At 37.0% G+C, this 16,521-nt stretch overlaps 1 protein-coding gene across 1 annotated transcript; it reads left to right on the top strand.

The window, feature by feature from the left end:
* The first annotated feature begins 240 nt into the window (after window positions 1–240).
* On the top strand, window positions 241–15,568 carry LOC111046612 (tubulin-specific chaperone C). The gene is made up of 4 exons (XM_022332196.2): window positions 241–488; window positions 9,996–10,040; window positions 12,234–12,445; window positions 14,093–15,568. The coding sequence occupies exon 4, from the start codon at window positions 14,251–14,253 to the stop codon at window positions 15,265–15,267; it is 1,017 nt and encodes a 338-aa protein (XP_022187888.2). The 5' UTR covers window positions 241–488; window positions 9,996–10,040; window positions 12,234–12,445; window positions 14,093–14,250; the 3' UTR covers window positions 15,268–15,568.
* Window positions 15,569–16,521: the final 953 nt, after the last annotated feature.

Genomic DNA, 16,521 nt, shown 5'->3' on the forward strand with positions numbered 1-16,521 from the left:
CTATTATTATTGAAAACTATGCATTTTATGTTTTAGATTTATTATTTTGTTAGTCCATCAAATTGCTCCATATCATACAATGCATGATCCATTCTGTTTCACATTTTCCAATAAGAGACAAGGATAATATAATAATAATTGGGGAATAATTAATGATAATCAGTGCGTACAGAGACAAGCTCTGTCATTCAAATATTTCCAGATTGTCAGTTACTTACATCCTTGTCTTCGTCTCAGTTTGACTACGTCTATGTCCCATCACCACAAAAAACAAAATTGACTCATTTTCTTGGTTTCTCTGATTACAGTGATTGAGGTTATCAATTCTTTGGAATGAGATTTTCATGAAATGTTAAGAAAATATCCAGTGTCTCCGTTTAAAAAGTTGAAAAAATTATTTATTGGAGGTGCAAAAATAATTTTTATAGCGGAAGCAACAAGTTTTCTTGTATCGTTTGGAGTTTGGTATAAACTCAATCATTCTCAAGGTTAGTTGCGTCATTTTTGTAAATGCACTTGCACCTGTTCATTATTTTCAACATTATGTATTATAAAATTATTCAATAGAAATGTTAATCATTCCATAGTCTCTAATATCTATTTGTGTGATGTCAGAAATGGGTTGTAATCTTTAATCAAACAATGTCCTCGTGTTTAGTATACCATACCCATCTCTAGCAAATGTCAAGATTACTCTTTACGGCAAAATTCTAGCCGACCTGCTCCCCCCGTTATTTCAGTTATTATTGAAGATATCGACCCAATTCTTTTTTTAAACAAAAAAGGATGAAAAAATAAAGCGCGCTAGCCTATTTTTATACAATTTAGTTAGATTTTAATATTAGAAATAGCTGTTTCAAAACTAACCTTATTTTGAAGAATGGACGATTCTAAATATATTATTATCTCAACTATTTTTGAAGGTATCAACTCAATTTTTTTTTTATGAAAGAAGAAGGAAAAATAGGTGTTGCTTCTATGAATTTTATTTTGAAAGACTTTTTAAAACATTAAAAAAAAACAGTTTGAATTTCTGAAGTGAGACTCAACAATGAAGAATGATGTTATGTAAACAATGAAGAATGAACTGTGATTAATGAAGCCAATAGCACAGCTGACTCATATTTTATGGCCGAATTAAAGATTTCAAAATAAGCGATTGCTCGAATGAATGTTCGCATCAATTCAACTTCTTCGAAAGTGATTGAAGAGGTAACTACAGGCAAGCATGGACATTGGAATACAATATAATTGATTAATCGATGAATTAAATAGAAATTAGATATTATTCTGGGGAGTTTTTCATTAAATTAACATTAACTTTCTAAAGCTGACCCTGAAACAGAACAGAAATTGGTAATTTTTGGTTTATGTGACTAACAATAATTGTATCTCACAATAAATTGTATCTCAACTATTTTTTAAGATATCAATCAATTTTTTTTTAAATTGAAGAGGAAGAAAAAATAGGTGTTGGTAATATAAATTCTATCCTAAAATACTAATTTAAACATTAAAAAAACAATTAGGTTCTGGTCAATTTATGTCAGGTTCAAGTCATTTATATTTATAGTAATTAAGATGATTGAATAGAACAATTGAACATTGAGATAGGATTCAAGAGTTAAGATAAAGAGATTTTTCAATAGTGGAGACTCTTTGAGTATGGAAAGAACTATAATGTTAAGAACTAGGAGTTGAAGAAGTGGTGGACAATGTACAAACCTTTACTCTTAATCACATTTTCTTATGACAATGATACATTTTAATTGAATGAACTTGTTATATATATATCTGAACTACCGCCTAAACAGAGTAGTCAACATAAAATATTGCACAGAAATGAAGAAAACACTGATTCAATTTATTACCAACAACATTTATTTTACATGAATATGATATGAATATTACAAACATTTTCATTATAATCTAAATTATTATCCATTGTACATTTCTACACTACAACATTCAAAAAGATCAGACAGGCATTGAATTTGAAACACAAAGACAGACACATTCATAAGGTGCTGTTCACCTGTTCTAGTATTTTCTATTCTGTATCGTATTCGACTTAACAATAATATAAAGAGTTCAATAAAGATCATTGAAATAATTCTACTGAGAGTTCTTATTCTTTCAAAAATACACAACAGAACTCTTGAATCAAGTCAAATAATTACTAACCTGAACAAGTATGACCAAAGCTTACTGAGCCTGGGCCAAGAACAGATCTCTCCTAAACTAAACTTTTTCTAACCTGAGATTTTCCTAAAATTAGCTTCACCTAACTAGAGTTTTTCCCAACCTAAAGCTTTTCCTAACCTAAGCTTTAACTAACCAAAGCTTTTCCTAACATAAGCTTTACCTAACCTTAGCTTCTCCTAACCTTAGCTTCTTCTAACCTAAGCTTTCCCTAACACTTGACTTTTTCCTGACCTAAGCTTATCCTAACCTTTGCTTCTCCTAACCTAAGTTTCTCCCAACTCAAAGCTTTCCCTAACCTAAAGCTTTTCCTAACCTAAGCTTTCACTAACCAAAGCTTTCCCCAACCCTAGCTTTTCCTAACCTAAGCTTTACCTAACGTTAGCTTCTCCTAACCTAAGTTTTACCTAACCCAAGCTTTACCTAACCTTAACTTTTCCCAACCTAAGCTTTTCTTAACCTGAGCTTTTTCCCAACCTAAGCTTTTCCCAACCTAAGCTTTTGCTAACTAAAGCTTTTCCTAACCTGAGCTTCCTCTAACCTAATCTTTTCCTAACACAACAGTTTCCTAACCTAAGTTTCTCCTAACCCAAGCTTCTCCTAACCTAAGTTTCTCCTAACTCAAAGCTTTTCCTAACCTAAGCTTTCACTAACCAAAGCTTTCCCTAATCAAAGCTTTTCCAACCTAAAGCTTTTCCTAACCTGAGCTTTCACTAACCAAAGCTTCCCCTAACCAAAGCTTTTCCTAACCTAAGCTTTACCTTACCTTAGATTCTCCTAACCTAAGCTTCTCCTAACCTGAGGTTTCCCCAATTTTAACTTTTCCCAACCAAAGCTTTTCCTAACCCATGCTTTTCTCAACCTAAGCTTTTCCTAACCTAAGCTTTTCCTAACCTAACCCAACCTAACCTAACCTAAGCTTTTCCTAACCTAACCTAATCTAACCTAACCTAACCTAAGCTTTTCCTAACCTAACCTAACCTAACCTAACCCAACCTAACCTAACCTAACCTAAGCTTTTCCTAACCTAACCTAACCTAAACTAACCCAACCTAATCTAACCTAACCTAACCTAAGCTTTTCCTAACCTAACCTAACCTAAGCTTTTCCTAACCTAACCTAACCTAACCTAACCCAACCTAACCTAACCTAACCTAACCTAACCTAAGCTTTTCCTAACCTAACCTAACCTAACCCAACCTAACCTAACCTAACCTAAGCTTTTCCTAACCTAACCTTACCTAACCTTACCTAACCTAAGCTTTTCCTAACCTAACCTAACCTAACCTAACCTAACCCAACCTAACCTAACCTAATCTAAGCTTTTCCTAATCTAACCCAACCTAACCTAACCTAACCTAACCTAAGCTTTTCCTAACCTAACCTCACCTAACCTAACCTAACCTAAGCTTTTCCTAACCTAACCCAACCTAACCTAACCTAACCAAACCTAACCTAACCTAACCTAACCTAACCCAACCTAACCAAACCTAACCTAACCTAACCTAACCTAAGCTTTTCCTAACCTAACCTAACCTAACCTAACCCAACCTAACCTAACCTAACCTAACCTAAGCTTTTCCTAACCTAACCTAACCTAACCTAAGCTTTTCCTAACTAACCTAACCTAACCTAACCTAACCTAACCCAACCTAACCTAACCTAACCTAACCTAAGCTTTTCCTAACCTAACCTAACCTAACCCAACCTAACCTAACCTAACCTAACCTAAGCTTTTCCTAACCTAACCTTACCTAACCTTACCTAACCTAAGCTTTTCCTAACCTAACCTAACCTAACCTAACCTAACCTAACCCAACCTAACCTAACCTAACCTAACCTAAGCTTTTCCTAACCTAACCTAACCTAACCTAAGCTTTTCCTAACCTAACCTAACCCAACCTAACCTAACCTAACCCAACCTAACCTAACCTAACCTAACCTAAGCTTTTCCTAACCTAACCTAACCTAACCTAACCTAACCCAACCTAACCTAACCTAACCTAAGCTTTTCCTAACCTAACCTAACCAAACCTAACCCAACCTAATCTAACCTAACCTAACCTAAGCTTTTCCTAACCTAACCTAACCTAAGCTTTCCCTAACCTAACCTAACCTAACCTAACCCAACCTAACCTAACCTAACCTAACCTAAGCTTTTCCTAACCTAACCTAACCTAACCCAACCTAACCTAACCTAACCTAAGCTTTTCCTAACCTAACCTTACCTAACCTTACCTAACCTAAGCTTTTCCTAACCTAACCTAACCTAACCTAACCCAACCTAACCTAACCTAATCTAAGCTTTCCCTAATCTAACCCAACCTAACCTAACCTAACCTAACCTAACCTAACCTAAGCTTTTCCTAACCTAACCTCACCTAACCTAACCTAACCTAAGCTTTTCCTAACCTAACCCAACCTAACCTAACCTAACCAAACCTAACCTAACCTAACCTAACCTAACCCAACCTAACCAAACCTAACCTAACCTAACCTAACCTAAGCTTTTCCTAACCTAACCTAACCTAACCTAACCTAACCCAACCTAACCTAACCTAACCTAACCTAAGCTTTTCCTAACCTAACCTAACCTAACCTAAGCTTTTCCTAACCTAACCTAACCTAACCTAACCTAACCTAACCTAACCCAACCTAACCTAACCTAACCTAACCTAAGCTTTTCCTAACCTAACCTAACCCAACCTAACCTAACCTAACCTAAGCTTTTCCTAACCTAACCTTACCTAACCTTACCTAACCTAAGCTTTTCCTAACCTAACCTAACCTAACCTAACCCAACTTAACCTAACCTAACCTAAGCTTTTCCTAACCTAACCTAACCTAACCCAACCTAACCTAACCTAACCTAACCTAAGCTTTTCCTAACCTAACCTAACCTAACCCAACCTAACCTAAGTTTCTCCTAACTTAAAGCTTTTCCTCACCTAAGCTTTCACTAACCAAAGCTTTCCCTAACCTAAGCTTCACTCAACCTTAGATTCTCCCAACCTTAGCTTCTCCTAACCTAAGCTTTCCTAACCAGAGCTTTTCCCAACTTAAGCTTATTCCTCACCCAAGGTTTTCTTAACCTAAGCTTTCCCCAACCAAAGCTTTTCCTTACCTTAGCTTCTCCTAACCTTATCTTTTCCTAACATAGGCTTTCCCTAACCTTAGATTTTTCCAACCTTAGCTTTTCCTCACCAATTTTTCCCCAACCTAAGCTTTCCCTAACTTGTGCTTTTTTTAACCTAAGCATTTCCCAATCGAAGCTTCCCCAACCAAAGCTTTTCATAACCTAAGCTTTCACAAACCAAAGCTTTTTCTAACCTAATTTTTCCCAACCCAACAGTTTCCTAGCCTAAGTATCTCCTAACCTAAGATTTTCTCAACCTAAGTGTTTCTAAGCTAATGCCTCCTAACCAAATCCTTTCTATGCAAAATCTTTCCAACCTAACCTCCCCTAACCTAACCTTTTTCAACCCAAACCTTTGTAACCTGAGTTTTTTATTATCCCCAACCCAACAAAGCCTAACTCGAACTAACAAATGCAGTCCAGCCCAACCATTGAGCTCCCCTCTAACCAAGCATTTTCCAACCTAATATAACAAAGCCTTACCAGATAAAGACTGAGCAACCCTCAGACTTGCTCAGTCTTCATCACTTAAGGTTTGATAGTCACATCAAACTTTGGTAGGTAGGGTTTCATCAATATCGTTAGATACAGGAGAAAATGTGGTCAGCAGTAATTATGGTTAGCTCCATTTAAAAATATTCTCAACATTTTTCAGGCAAACAACTGGCACATTTTTGATATTTTCCAGATTTCCTATCAACTTCATCAATAGCATTAAATACAGAAGAAAATGTGGTCAGCAGTAATGGTTAGCTCTTTGATGGAATTAGAATTTTTATTCAAATTTGATACATTTGAGTTCTAATTCAAAATTATTTTTTTCCCAAAATTGGATTTTTTTTTTTTGAAAAAATTGAAGATAGGTAGTGAAAATTATAACTGGAACCGTTTTAAGCATAAGTTAGCCTGTGGTACTTTTCTGTAAGTTGTATAATTCTGAATGATTGAATAAATAAATAAACTTTAATTATTAATACCTAAATGAGACTTTACAAATTTAGTACCCATTGGGGTTTCCAATTTTTTCAAAAAAAAGTTTGAATTGGTTTGTTTTTTCAGATTGGTTTCTACAAGGATGCAGGTTTGATGCCTAGTGAGATCGGACTCCCCGATTATGTATTAAGTATTCCAATAATGGGAAAAAATGTAGAACAAATTATAATTTAAATATATCAAATTGAAGTTTGTAAAACAATAACAATAAAATAAATATTGAACTCTTGAATCATTAATCGAACAAGTTGAAATCGGAATCTTTCTTATCGAGCAATTTCAAAAACCGATGACAACTCTATTTAGCATGCTTCAAATTTGTGACCTGTAGAGAATAGAGCAGCAACTCTATAACTCTACAACTCTATGGTGCTAGTAAAAACATGATAGTATTATAGGTTGGACAAAATTCAAAATTTGCTGTTAATATTAATAACATTAAATTTCATTGATTAGAATTGTTATTCAGTTACCGACACGTATTTTTTCTTCTTCTTTCATTAAAAAAATTTAGTCCCATAATATCTTTACTCAAGCTTTCCCTGTAATCTTGATATATTTTCTTGAATAGAAATTAACTCACTTTACCTGTACTGGTAGACAGAATCTTATTTATCCGACTAGGATGTATTATTTTATTTTCAACTTTATCTCCTCCGAAGTCACTTATCAGGGAATCGTCAGGTTTCCTCTCCTTGGGAGAGTTTGAGTCGGTAGTTCTAGTCCGTTGTCCGTCCTGTGAGATGTCTGAATGTATGTTCTTGCACATACTCTGTCATTTTGTAGTAAGGCCGAGCTATTAGGTACCGTTTGAGTGCAATGGCAAACGACCTGTTGTTTTCCAGTGCCTTGAGTTTTGATGGCAGCAGGTTGAAAAAATATGTACCCGCATATGCTGGGGAGTCCTTTAACTTTTCGAGGCGGTGCTTGGGGAGATCAATATCGTCTTATATTCCTTGTATTGTATCGATGCTTGTTACCCCTTAATGAGTGTTTTTCTCTTCGTGCCAGGATCGTGGTACCTTATACCTTATTCTTCATCCATTACCCACACTTGTGGGATCGATGGCGTCATATCACAATGAAAGTCAAAAACAAAAAAAAAAACACTAGGCTAATTTATCAAGATGGCAGCGATCAAGATAAAGCACACTTAGTTAACATCTAAGGCCTTGTTCTTTGACTTACTGGCAAATTAGCCAGATAGTATTTGAGACAGGTCATCGTCTTAAAATTCCTGTACATCATTATAAGCCCTGGCTCTCAAAAACCAGTCACAACCCTCTCGAACTTGCTGGTATCCAACTGCTTCACTCCTGCAGGTAGCCTGTTAAAGTAGCGGAGAAGTACCCGCGATCTCTGGAGGCGCACCCTGGGTATGTCAAACAGCACTCGATGCCTGGTGTAATGGTGATGTACATCAGTCCGAGCAACAAATTTTGTTGATTCTTCTTGATATACATGAGGCAGAGAAGAGGGAAGTGGCTGACCACTGTTAGGATACCCAGCCTAACAAAAATGAGCTTGCAATGTGCATGATGTTCGCTTGCAGTTATAATCCGAGCAGCCCGTTTTTGCAGCTTAAGTATGTCCACAACCTTGGCTGAATGACCCCACATGAGTAGACCATAGGAGATATGGCAGTGGAAAAGTGCATGATACACCATAACCAGATATGCCTCTGTCACCTGTCCCCTCAGCTTGAGCAACAGAAAACAGATTCGGGACAGTCTCCCAGTCACCAGTTGGATGTGGCTAGCCCAGCTGAGTTTCGAATCCAATACAAAGCCCAAAAGCTTCACCGGTTCCTGTTCTTGAGGCAGACTTCACGACAAGCTGCAGATGATGTTTTGTGTCTCGCTCTCGTTCAATTGGAAGCGATTGACCTGGAACCATGAAGTTGAAGACCGCAGATGCTCCGCTGACATCTCCAACACCTGCTGAAGGTCAATGCCAGATGACAGCAATGATGTATCATCAGCGAAGAGAAGAGTTAAGCCATTGTTGTCCAGGTCATTTATCATTATGATAAACAGGATTGGCCCCCGGTATTGAACCCTGAGGCACCCCAAAACTCACAGGGAGTGGACAGGAAGCAGCTCCTCCCAATGACACCACCTGTGTTCTCCCAGTCAGATACGACTCCAAGATGTTCAGAGCAGAGTCCACAACACATATTAACGAAGCTTTTTGATAAGTATATGGTGGTCAACACAGTCAAAAGCTCTGCTCAAGTCACACAAGGTCAGTGCAAGGGACTCACCATCCTCGAACACTGAACCAATTCGCTCAGCCACTCGATTTACTGCATCAACAGTTGACCTCCTTCTGCGAAAACCGTACTGCATACTTGAGAAAAGGTTATTTTCCTCAAAGAACTTTTCAAGTTGAGGCTTGATGACTGCTTCAACCACTTTTCCAAAGATTGGAGTCATGGATATCGGCCTGAAGCTGTTCAAGCTCTAGTGATCAGCCTTCTTGTACACAGGAACGGTTCTCGAGGTCTTTAGTAAGTCAGGAAAGATGGCGGATCTCAGGCAGTTATTAACTGCTGCAGTAAGAGGTTCTGCAATAGCATCCACCACCTCACGTAGTATGAAAACGGACATTCCATACACGTCAGGGCTCCAGGATGGCTTGAAAGAGTGGACAATCTTAATCAGGGCAGGCGGAGTGATGGGGTGGAAGAAAGACAGACGAGCATGCACTGGTGGAACTCGTGCAGCCAGCAGCTCAACTGGATCACCATCAACTATAGGCAGATCTCGCACAATGCTGTTCACTGACTCGATGAAAAAAGTGTTTAATTCATCAGGACTTGCAAAATCAAGCTGTCTCCTTGGCAAGGACCGATGTGAGTTTATCACATCCCATGCCGCCTTACAGCGATTTGGTGCATTCTCAATCCTTGCAGCCGTTGCCAGCTTCCTAGCCTGCTCAATATGCCTCTTATAGATGGACTTTGCACGTCGGTATCTCTCCATGTCACCAGCATTGCCACCAGCACACCTATCCTTCAAAGCAAGCATAAGTCCCTTCAGCCTGGCAAGATCATCAGTATACCACTCTTGATGACTTCTCATACGGCTCTGTCTCTTCTGTGGTTGCTGAGAGCGATACCGTTTGAGTTTTTCAGGGAAAAAGAAGTTAAATCTCTCCTGAAAATATCTTTAAAGAGCGGCTTGCAGTTTTCCAACCTGTCTACTCCCAGTATTTCTCTTAGGGTCTTCTTTTGTATTACAAGTATTCTGTCCAGGTGTATCTGTGATGCTGAGCCTCATGCCACAATACCGTAAGAATATGCCGTAATATCGTATCTCAGATGAGAGGCGAACAGAGCATGATACGCTATGAATGCTGTTTTTCTCCCCAATATATTCCATAGTCTTCGAATAACATATGCTGCAGATGATAGTTTTTTACTTTAAGTGTTCAATGTGATGCTGCCAGGATGATAATAATAGAGAAGGTCAAGACGTTTTCAAAAGAATATACGGTAGCCTAACATTGTTGTATTTTTCTTAGACCATACTAAAGTGACTACTTTATCAATAAAAATTTCCATATTAATTTTACGTTAAAGTCTAGCATAGGCCTACCGCTACTCTAATTATTAGATTTCATGGGTACAGCACTAACCTCTAAAATGTTGTTTTCTTTACAGATTTCAGGCTGAAAGCGCACAAGAACTGCAACTATATCTTGGAAGGTGTGTAAATACAATTTATTTGTTTTTCTTTTCTATGTAAGTAATGTTAATAATAATAAAGTGTTTCTGATTATGGATTAACTGCATAGGCATGTTTACCAATGAACAAGTCGTCAAAGAACAATAAACCGCCACAAGGCATGTCAACCAGTTGAAGAAATTGTAGTTACAAGTCAAAAAAACAAAAGCATACAATGAAACATACCAGAAATATCAAGACTAATGCAAGAAGATCTACTCAAAGTCCATGAATCATAATCATGAAACTCCCTCAGAGAATTTATAGAAGGGATTCTCCTGAAGGAAAGCCTTTAGTTTCCTCGAAACTGTCTCTGGAAGACTTCTGGCTGAAACTGACAGCTTGTGCTTTCAGTGAATTAGTTTGTGTTTTATTTCTGGTTCAAAATTTTTCTTAATAACGCAATATTTTCAAGTTCTGAGAGTTTATTGAATGTATCATTCTATTATATTCGTTTTTTAATCAAATCAAATTAAAAATTTCTAATTTATCTATTTCTGGACTGAAAAGTGGACTCAAATCAATTTGAATGGATAGCATAACTAACAATTTTTATTCATTCATAACTCTACCTTCATTGTATTACCATTCATACAATCATCATCATCATCATCATCATCATCACCTAGGCTTAAAATACTTATAGAAAGTCGCCTTTGTAAAATAAGAAAAGAAATTGTCCACAATTCTGGCTGGCTTCTAGATAAGGCTACTTTCGTGCCTCCCCAAAATACAGTAGCCTATGGCATGTTTAGCCTCAGCCTGTTTCTGGTGCCTTACACCATTGACATCACCCTTGGTAGGCATAGTATGGACATTGGGGAATGCTGAAGCTGACCTTTGAATGAAAATGTTAAAAACCGTGAGAATCCTCTTACTCACGAAGAGAGGCCTACAATGTGCCAAAAAGTCTGTCCCACAAAGAATCCGGATTGCCTTCTTTTCTGCACCAGCAGTATATCTTTCACCTCAGGGCACCACCACACACGGTCATACCATTTGCCATCGCACTCAGGAAGAAGGGAAAATGACACATGGGGCGATGGGCCTATCTTGTATTGGAGATGGGATACGTCTTCCCTTAGGCTTCTTGAGTAATTAGAGCAGCCTGTTCAACCTGCCGCAGACTACCTGTATGTGCTCGCCCCAGGAAAGCTTACGATTAAGATTGAAGCCAAGGAGCTTCACCGAGGGAAAATCATACAGCACCCCATTCCTGAGGCTAAACACAATATCTGGGTCTGAAGAATATTAGCCCGGAACCAGTCCGCAACAGGTCAGATGCGACCTTCCCGCATGCGACTCCCCATTAAAAAAAGACATAATATAAATTCACTTTATTTATAAAATAGAATTATAGAAATTATTAAGTAACTATTATTTTATTTATTTCAAAAAAGGTTACTATAATTCTATTTTATAAATAGCTATATAACAATTAGCCCTAAATTCATACATTTTAAGAAAATTCACTTCAATTTTTTTACAGCTGAAAAAGTTACCATGAAGTATGAAGACTGCTAGTTTACTCAGAAACCAATCCCGAAACACAACTGTGAATCTTATTTAAAAAGTACAGTAACTAAGAGTTTTAATGTCCTAATTAAGTCTGAATATTCCACCAGACTAATAATTTGTAGTTTTGTAAAAACGGACAAGAAATAAGAATATTTTCTTGTAAGATTATTCTGCCCTAGCTCATTCTAATACCATTGAAGATTTCTTCCATTGATTGCACAAATGATAACAAAAATATGACCATATTGTATTTGGTTGTGCAAAAATGATCAGAAAATATTACCATATTGTCTTTGGTTGCTAACTTTCTGGTGGCATGCCAATTGACAGAATCCCAAACGACCGAAACGCTATATTTTCCCAAATGGCCGAAAACTACTTTTTTCCCAAATGGCAGAATTAATGAAATATTGAAACTGGAACTTTCTCATTCAGCCGAATCCCAAATGACAGAAAACATGACAGAATGTTAGTTTAATGCAGGTTAGTAGTGTACTCATCGTCAGAGTTTCAATTTACTAAGTTATATTTTTATATACTGACACAATAAGAAATTAGAAAGTTGAATAATTAGTGACTTATTATAGAGTATATTCCAGTCGGAAAATATTGATATTTTCTGCTATTGTTAATAAAATTAAGCTTCTCTTTTCTAGCTTATTATACATTTGGCGAGCAACTATCTGACGAAAATAAAGTGATTCGTATTAACGATTTGGAGACTTGGAAAGCCAACGGAGAAATCTAATTCGAAGCGATGAGATTTTACCTTATGCCCACATTGTTCGCCGTTTCCTGTGTTCTGTCGGTGGGTGCCGGCTTTGCTCTTGTCTATATTTTGGATGACGGCACACCATCCTACGAAGAGGTAAGCATCTATTAACACTGTTATAGTATAGTATTTAATAGGGAGTGGTCCAGTGGGTAGAGTGCTTGCGTAGCAGCTAAGAGATATCCGGTTCAAACCCACTCATCATCAAAAGTTTTTGAACAGGTCACTCCCGTGTTATCGGTCCCGGCTGAAGTATGACAGTCGTAAGGCCCATTGACGGCTTAAATCATATATTCAGGCGAAGTGGAACTTCCTTCAGGAACTCCCCACAAATAAAAGCCATACGAATATTAGTATTGTATTAGTATAGTATTTGAAATAACTCCACTGACTTGCTGAATGAATTTAATTCAGTTCAATTTTCAATCGGCTTAAATTCTTAAAAATGCAAATAATATTGTGAAGGTATTATTGACACGAGTGAGATTGTAATAAGTTTTTTCAATGTTCTCCATTACTTTCTCATGTTTATATTCGAATTACATATCAAAGTCAAAACTATTTTGAAATTGTAATATTCACAGAGTATCAGATATACTAAAATCTATTTTCTGCTTGTAAAAAATAATATCTTGATTATATCATGTTTGAGTATTTCACCAGGAAATCGAGTAAGATAGTAAAGCAGGTAATATTAAACAAGGACACTTGAGGCCGATTGCATAGTGCCAATTCAAATGTGATCTCAGCTTAAACTTGGATTTTTAACTTATGTGTAACGCTAGCTCGCCTCCATGGTGCACATTGGGTAACGAACGCTAAATGAACTAGCAAATGATGGCGGTCAGAGAAACTTATGTTCTCCTGACCGAAAACTACACAAAATCTCAAAGAATTTGGAAGTATACAGTGTATTTCTAAGCATTTGAGACTCATGAGCTATATATTAGTTGTGTATATGCCATAAGCTAAATAAATAAATCAGCTCAAACTGGATTAGATCAATATTATGCTTTGCTTTTTATAATGTGATTCGTTTCAAGTTTAAGCCATCAGCTGATTCAATTGAGTTCTTGTTTTGATAATAGTGCAACTCTGTATAAGGCACGACCCTGATAACCAATAAATCTTTAAATATCCAAATCGAAATACTTGGTGAAGGATGTCACCAGTACCTGTTGTACAGCATTTAAATCAATTAGTTAATCTAATTAATTAATCAATATAAAATGTAATGACCTCATCATTGTATGATTTACTATACAAAAAGCTGCGTTTCTTTGTTGATAGCTGGTAGCTGACGATTTTAGATGACTAGAGTACTTGTAATAAACTAATATAAGATGTATTTACGACCTTCTATTCAGACGATCTATTCGCCAACTCCAGTTATTTGCCAAGTCAATGTTATAGTAGTACATTGCACAAAATTATAATATAGCAGCTGATTCAAGTTAGCAAATTACATAACTTAGCTGGTTATCTAAAGATCTTAAATACTCTTATAGATTTTCAATCTTATGAAAGAAGAACAAACTTTTCTCAACTGTTAGCTCATCTGATCAAGAACCGGAACTATTGAAAGTCTTCCTTGAAATTATGTTCCAAAGTAAATTCTAAATTTCCAGTATTTAAGATATTTTTGGGTCTAGTGAACTAGAAAGAGCTCTATCAGAAGCATATTCATTCAATTTGTATAATATTTCTCTCTTAAACTGGTTTAATTGAAATTGTTTTTTCCAGATAGCAAAAAACAGAAAAGAAACGGATGATGAGAGAAAGAAAGTTGAAAAAATGATGGAAATTATTAAGAGAGCTGGAGGTATTAAAGATAAATAGAAAAGAGAAGTTTATTTTTGGGATTCCAGTTATTAGATAGATAGTAAATATATGTAATTAAAATGGATGATCCGTCTGATAGTTATAAGCAGATCCCAGAATCAATATTGAAGAGGAATGCCGAACGTCAGCAGTTGATTGATAAAAGAAAAGAAGAAAAATTGGAAATAGGAGGCACACAGCAACAGATCAATTACTTCATGGAAACTTTCAGCAAGAAACGAACTGAAATAAATGATGCTCTGAGTTCAATTGAAAATGGTGATGTTGAAAAACAAAATTTTGCCGATTTGTTAGATAAATTATCGAAAGAACTACAAATTTTGAATAGGTTTTTAACAACGGCAACTGTTTATCTTAGAGTGTATGATATTAGAAAGTGTAAGCAACTTTTAGATGATACCCAGTTACGTTTACAGCAAGTAGAAGAAAAGTCGTTACCTAAGAAAAAGTTCGGTTTCAAATCGAAAAAGCATCAGAAAACTTTGGACAAGGAAAGTGAGATTATGAAATGCGATGTGGTGGACGGAGAGTTGAAGAGGCCAGAATGGTGGAAGACCGACAATTGTTCGCCGGGCTTCACTGGCAGGAGAAAGGAATCGCTAAATATGAGTGAGAATGAGTTGGCTGGGAAAGATGTAGTGATTTCTGACATAGAGGACTGTACAATCACGCTGCTTGGAAGCCCATCAACGCTGCATGTGACGGGGCTGAAAGGTGGTAGGGTGCTGTGTGGCCCGGTGGCGACGTCCGTGTTCGTTGAGAACTGCAGCGACTGCACGCTGGTGTTCGCTTGCCAGCAGTTGCGCGTGCACAGCACGCAGAACGCGCGCTTCTACTTGCACGTGACTAGCCGCGCCATCATCGAGGACGCTGTGGGTATTGGCGTGGCGCCGTTCAACCTCAGCTATGATGGCCTTGACGCGCACTTCAAGCAGGCAGGCCTGGATCGCGCACGCAACAATTGGGACGCTGTCGATGACTTCAACTGGCTGGCTAGCGACTCGCCCTCGCCAAACTGGGCCGTCATCGCAGACAACGATCGAGTGATCGATTGGAATCTCGAGTCAAGCATGTGAGTTTGCATAAAACTTTGCCCAACTGATCCGTTATCGAAGACAAAGGTGGAATGCTTGATTGGAATCTCGATTGAAGCATGTGAATTAGCAGAAAACGTCGCCCAATTAGTCAGTCATCGCAGACAATAATCGTGTGATCGATTAGAATCTTGATTCAAGCATGTGAGTTAGCAGAAAACTTCTAACACTAAATTTCTGTATTATAACGTTGTAATTGTCAATCGCTTATGTAGTTGATCAGCTCTATAACACCTATATCATGTAATTGATTCTGAAATACAAGTTAAAATTTAGAAACTAATACTGATTTGTAGTCAAATTATTTTTGATGTATTTGATATTTCTCGGATGGACACGTTAAGTCGTCGGTCCATGCTGTCTAAAAACAGTCGTTAAGTCTTTTCAGAGGCCCTGAAATTGATTAGATGCGACCTCGAAACTCTGGCAACAAACCTGAGCCAGCCACGTTGTTTATTATTATATTGTTTCAATTGAAAACTGATGCTTTTGCATAATCTGTACTAGACAAGGTTTTGATATTTTATCGAGTTGGATTCCCAGACATCAGCATCAGTAAAAGTGACTAATATCATGTCCATGCGTTCCAATTGGACGATTTCCACTCAGCCCGGCCGAGCGAGAATGAGTAATACCATTAGAACTTATGATAATAATATTCTCACTGTACTTGGCACGTTTACTGACACCGATAAGTGAGAATCCTGCTTTAACTGGCATAAAATTAACCCTATGGCAACCGTTATGAACTTGAAGATATTTCATTCGGAACTGAAAGTAACGAATTGTATATACTGGCGATAATTCAACCCCAGGGCTAATACCGTTGTAAATTTATCAATATAGATTTATTCGGAATAGAAAGTTATAAACTGCTTAGATAAATAAGGATTATAACGATAAGAGTTAACTGAAGCTGTTCAGATTAATTTCGAAGTTGTAACTTACCTCAGTGTGATATTGGCCATTGACGCACAAATCTCAAAGTTCAAATGCTCTAAACGAGGTGCAAAATTGTATGCCACTAGATGATATTCCGTGATAAGAGACCACTGACGTTATGACTCAAGCAATATATAGCCTATTATTGAAGACTTTACCAAATTTCGATTTATGTTCAAGATTTTATGATTTGTAGATACTGATATTTCACTTGATGATAAACATACTGAATCTTAATTTCAATTCAGATGCTGGATCTAATACAGGAAACTCGAATCATCTACAAATTTTGAC

This window comes from Nilaparvata lugens, chromosome 5, assembly GCF_014356525.2.
Source record: "Nilaparvata lugens isolate BPH chromosome 5, ASM1435652v1, whole genome shotgun sequence".
Classification (NCBI taxonomy): Eukaryota; Metazoa; Arthropoda; class Insecta; order Hemiptera; family Delphacidae; genus Nilaparvata; species Nilaparvata lugens.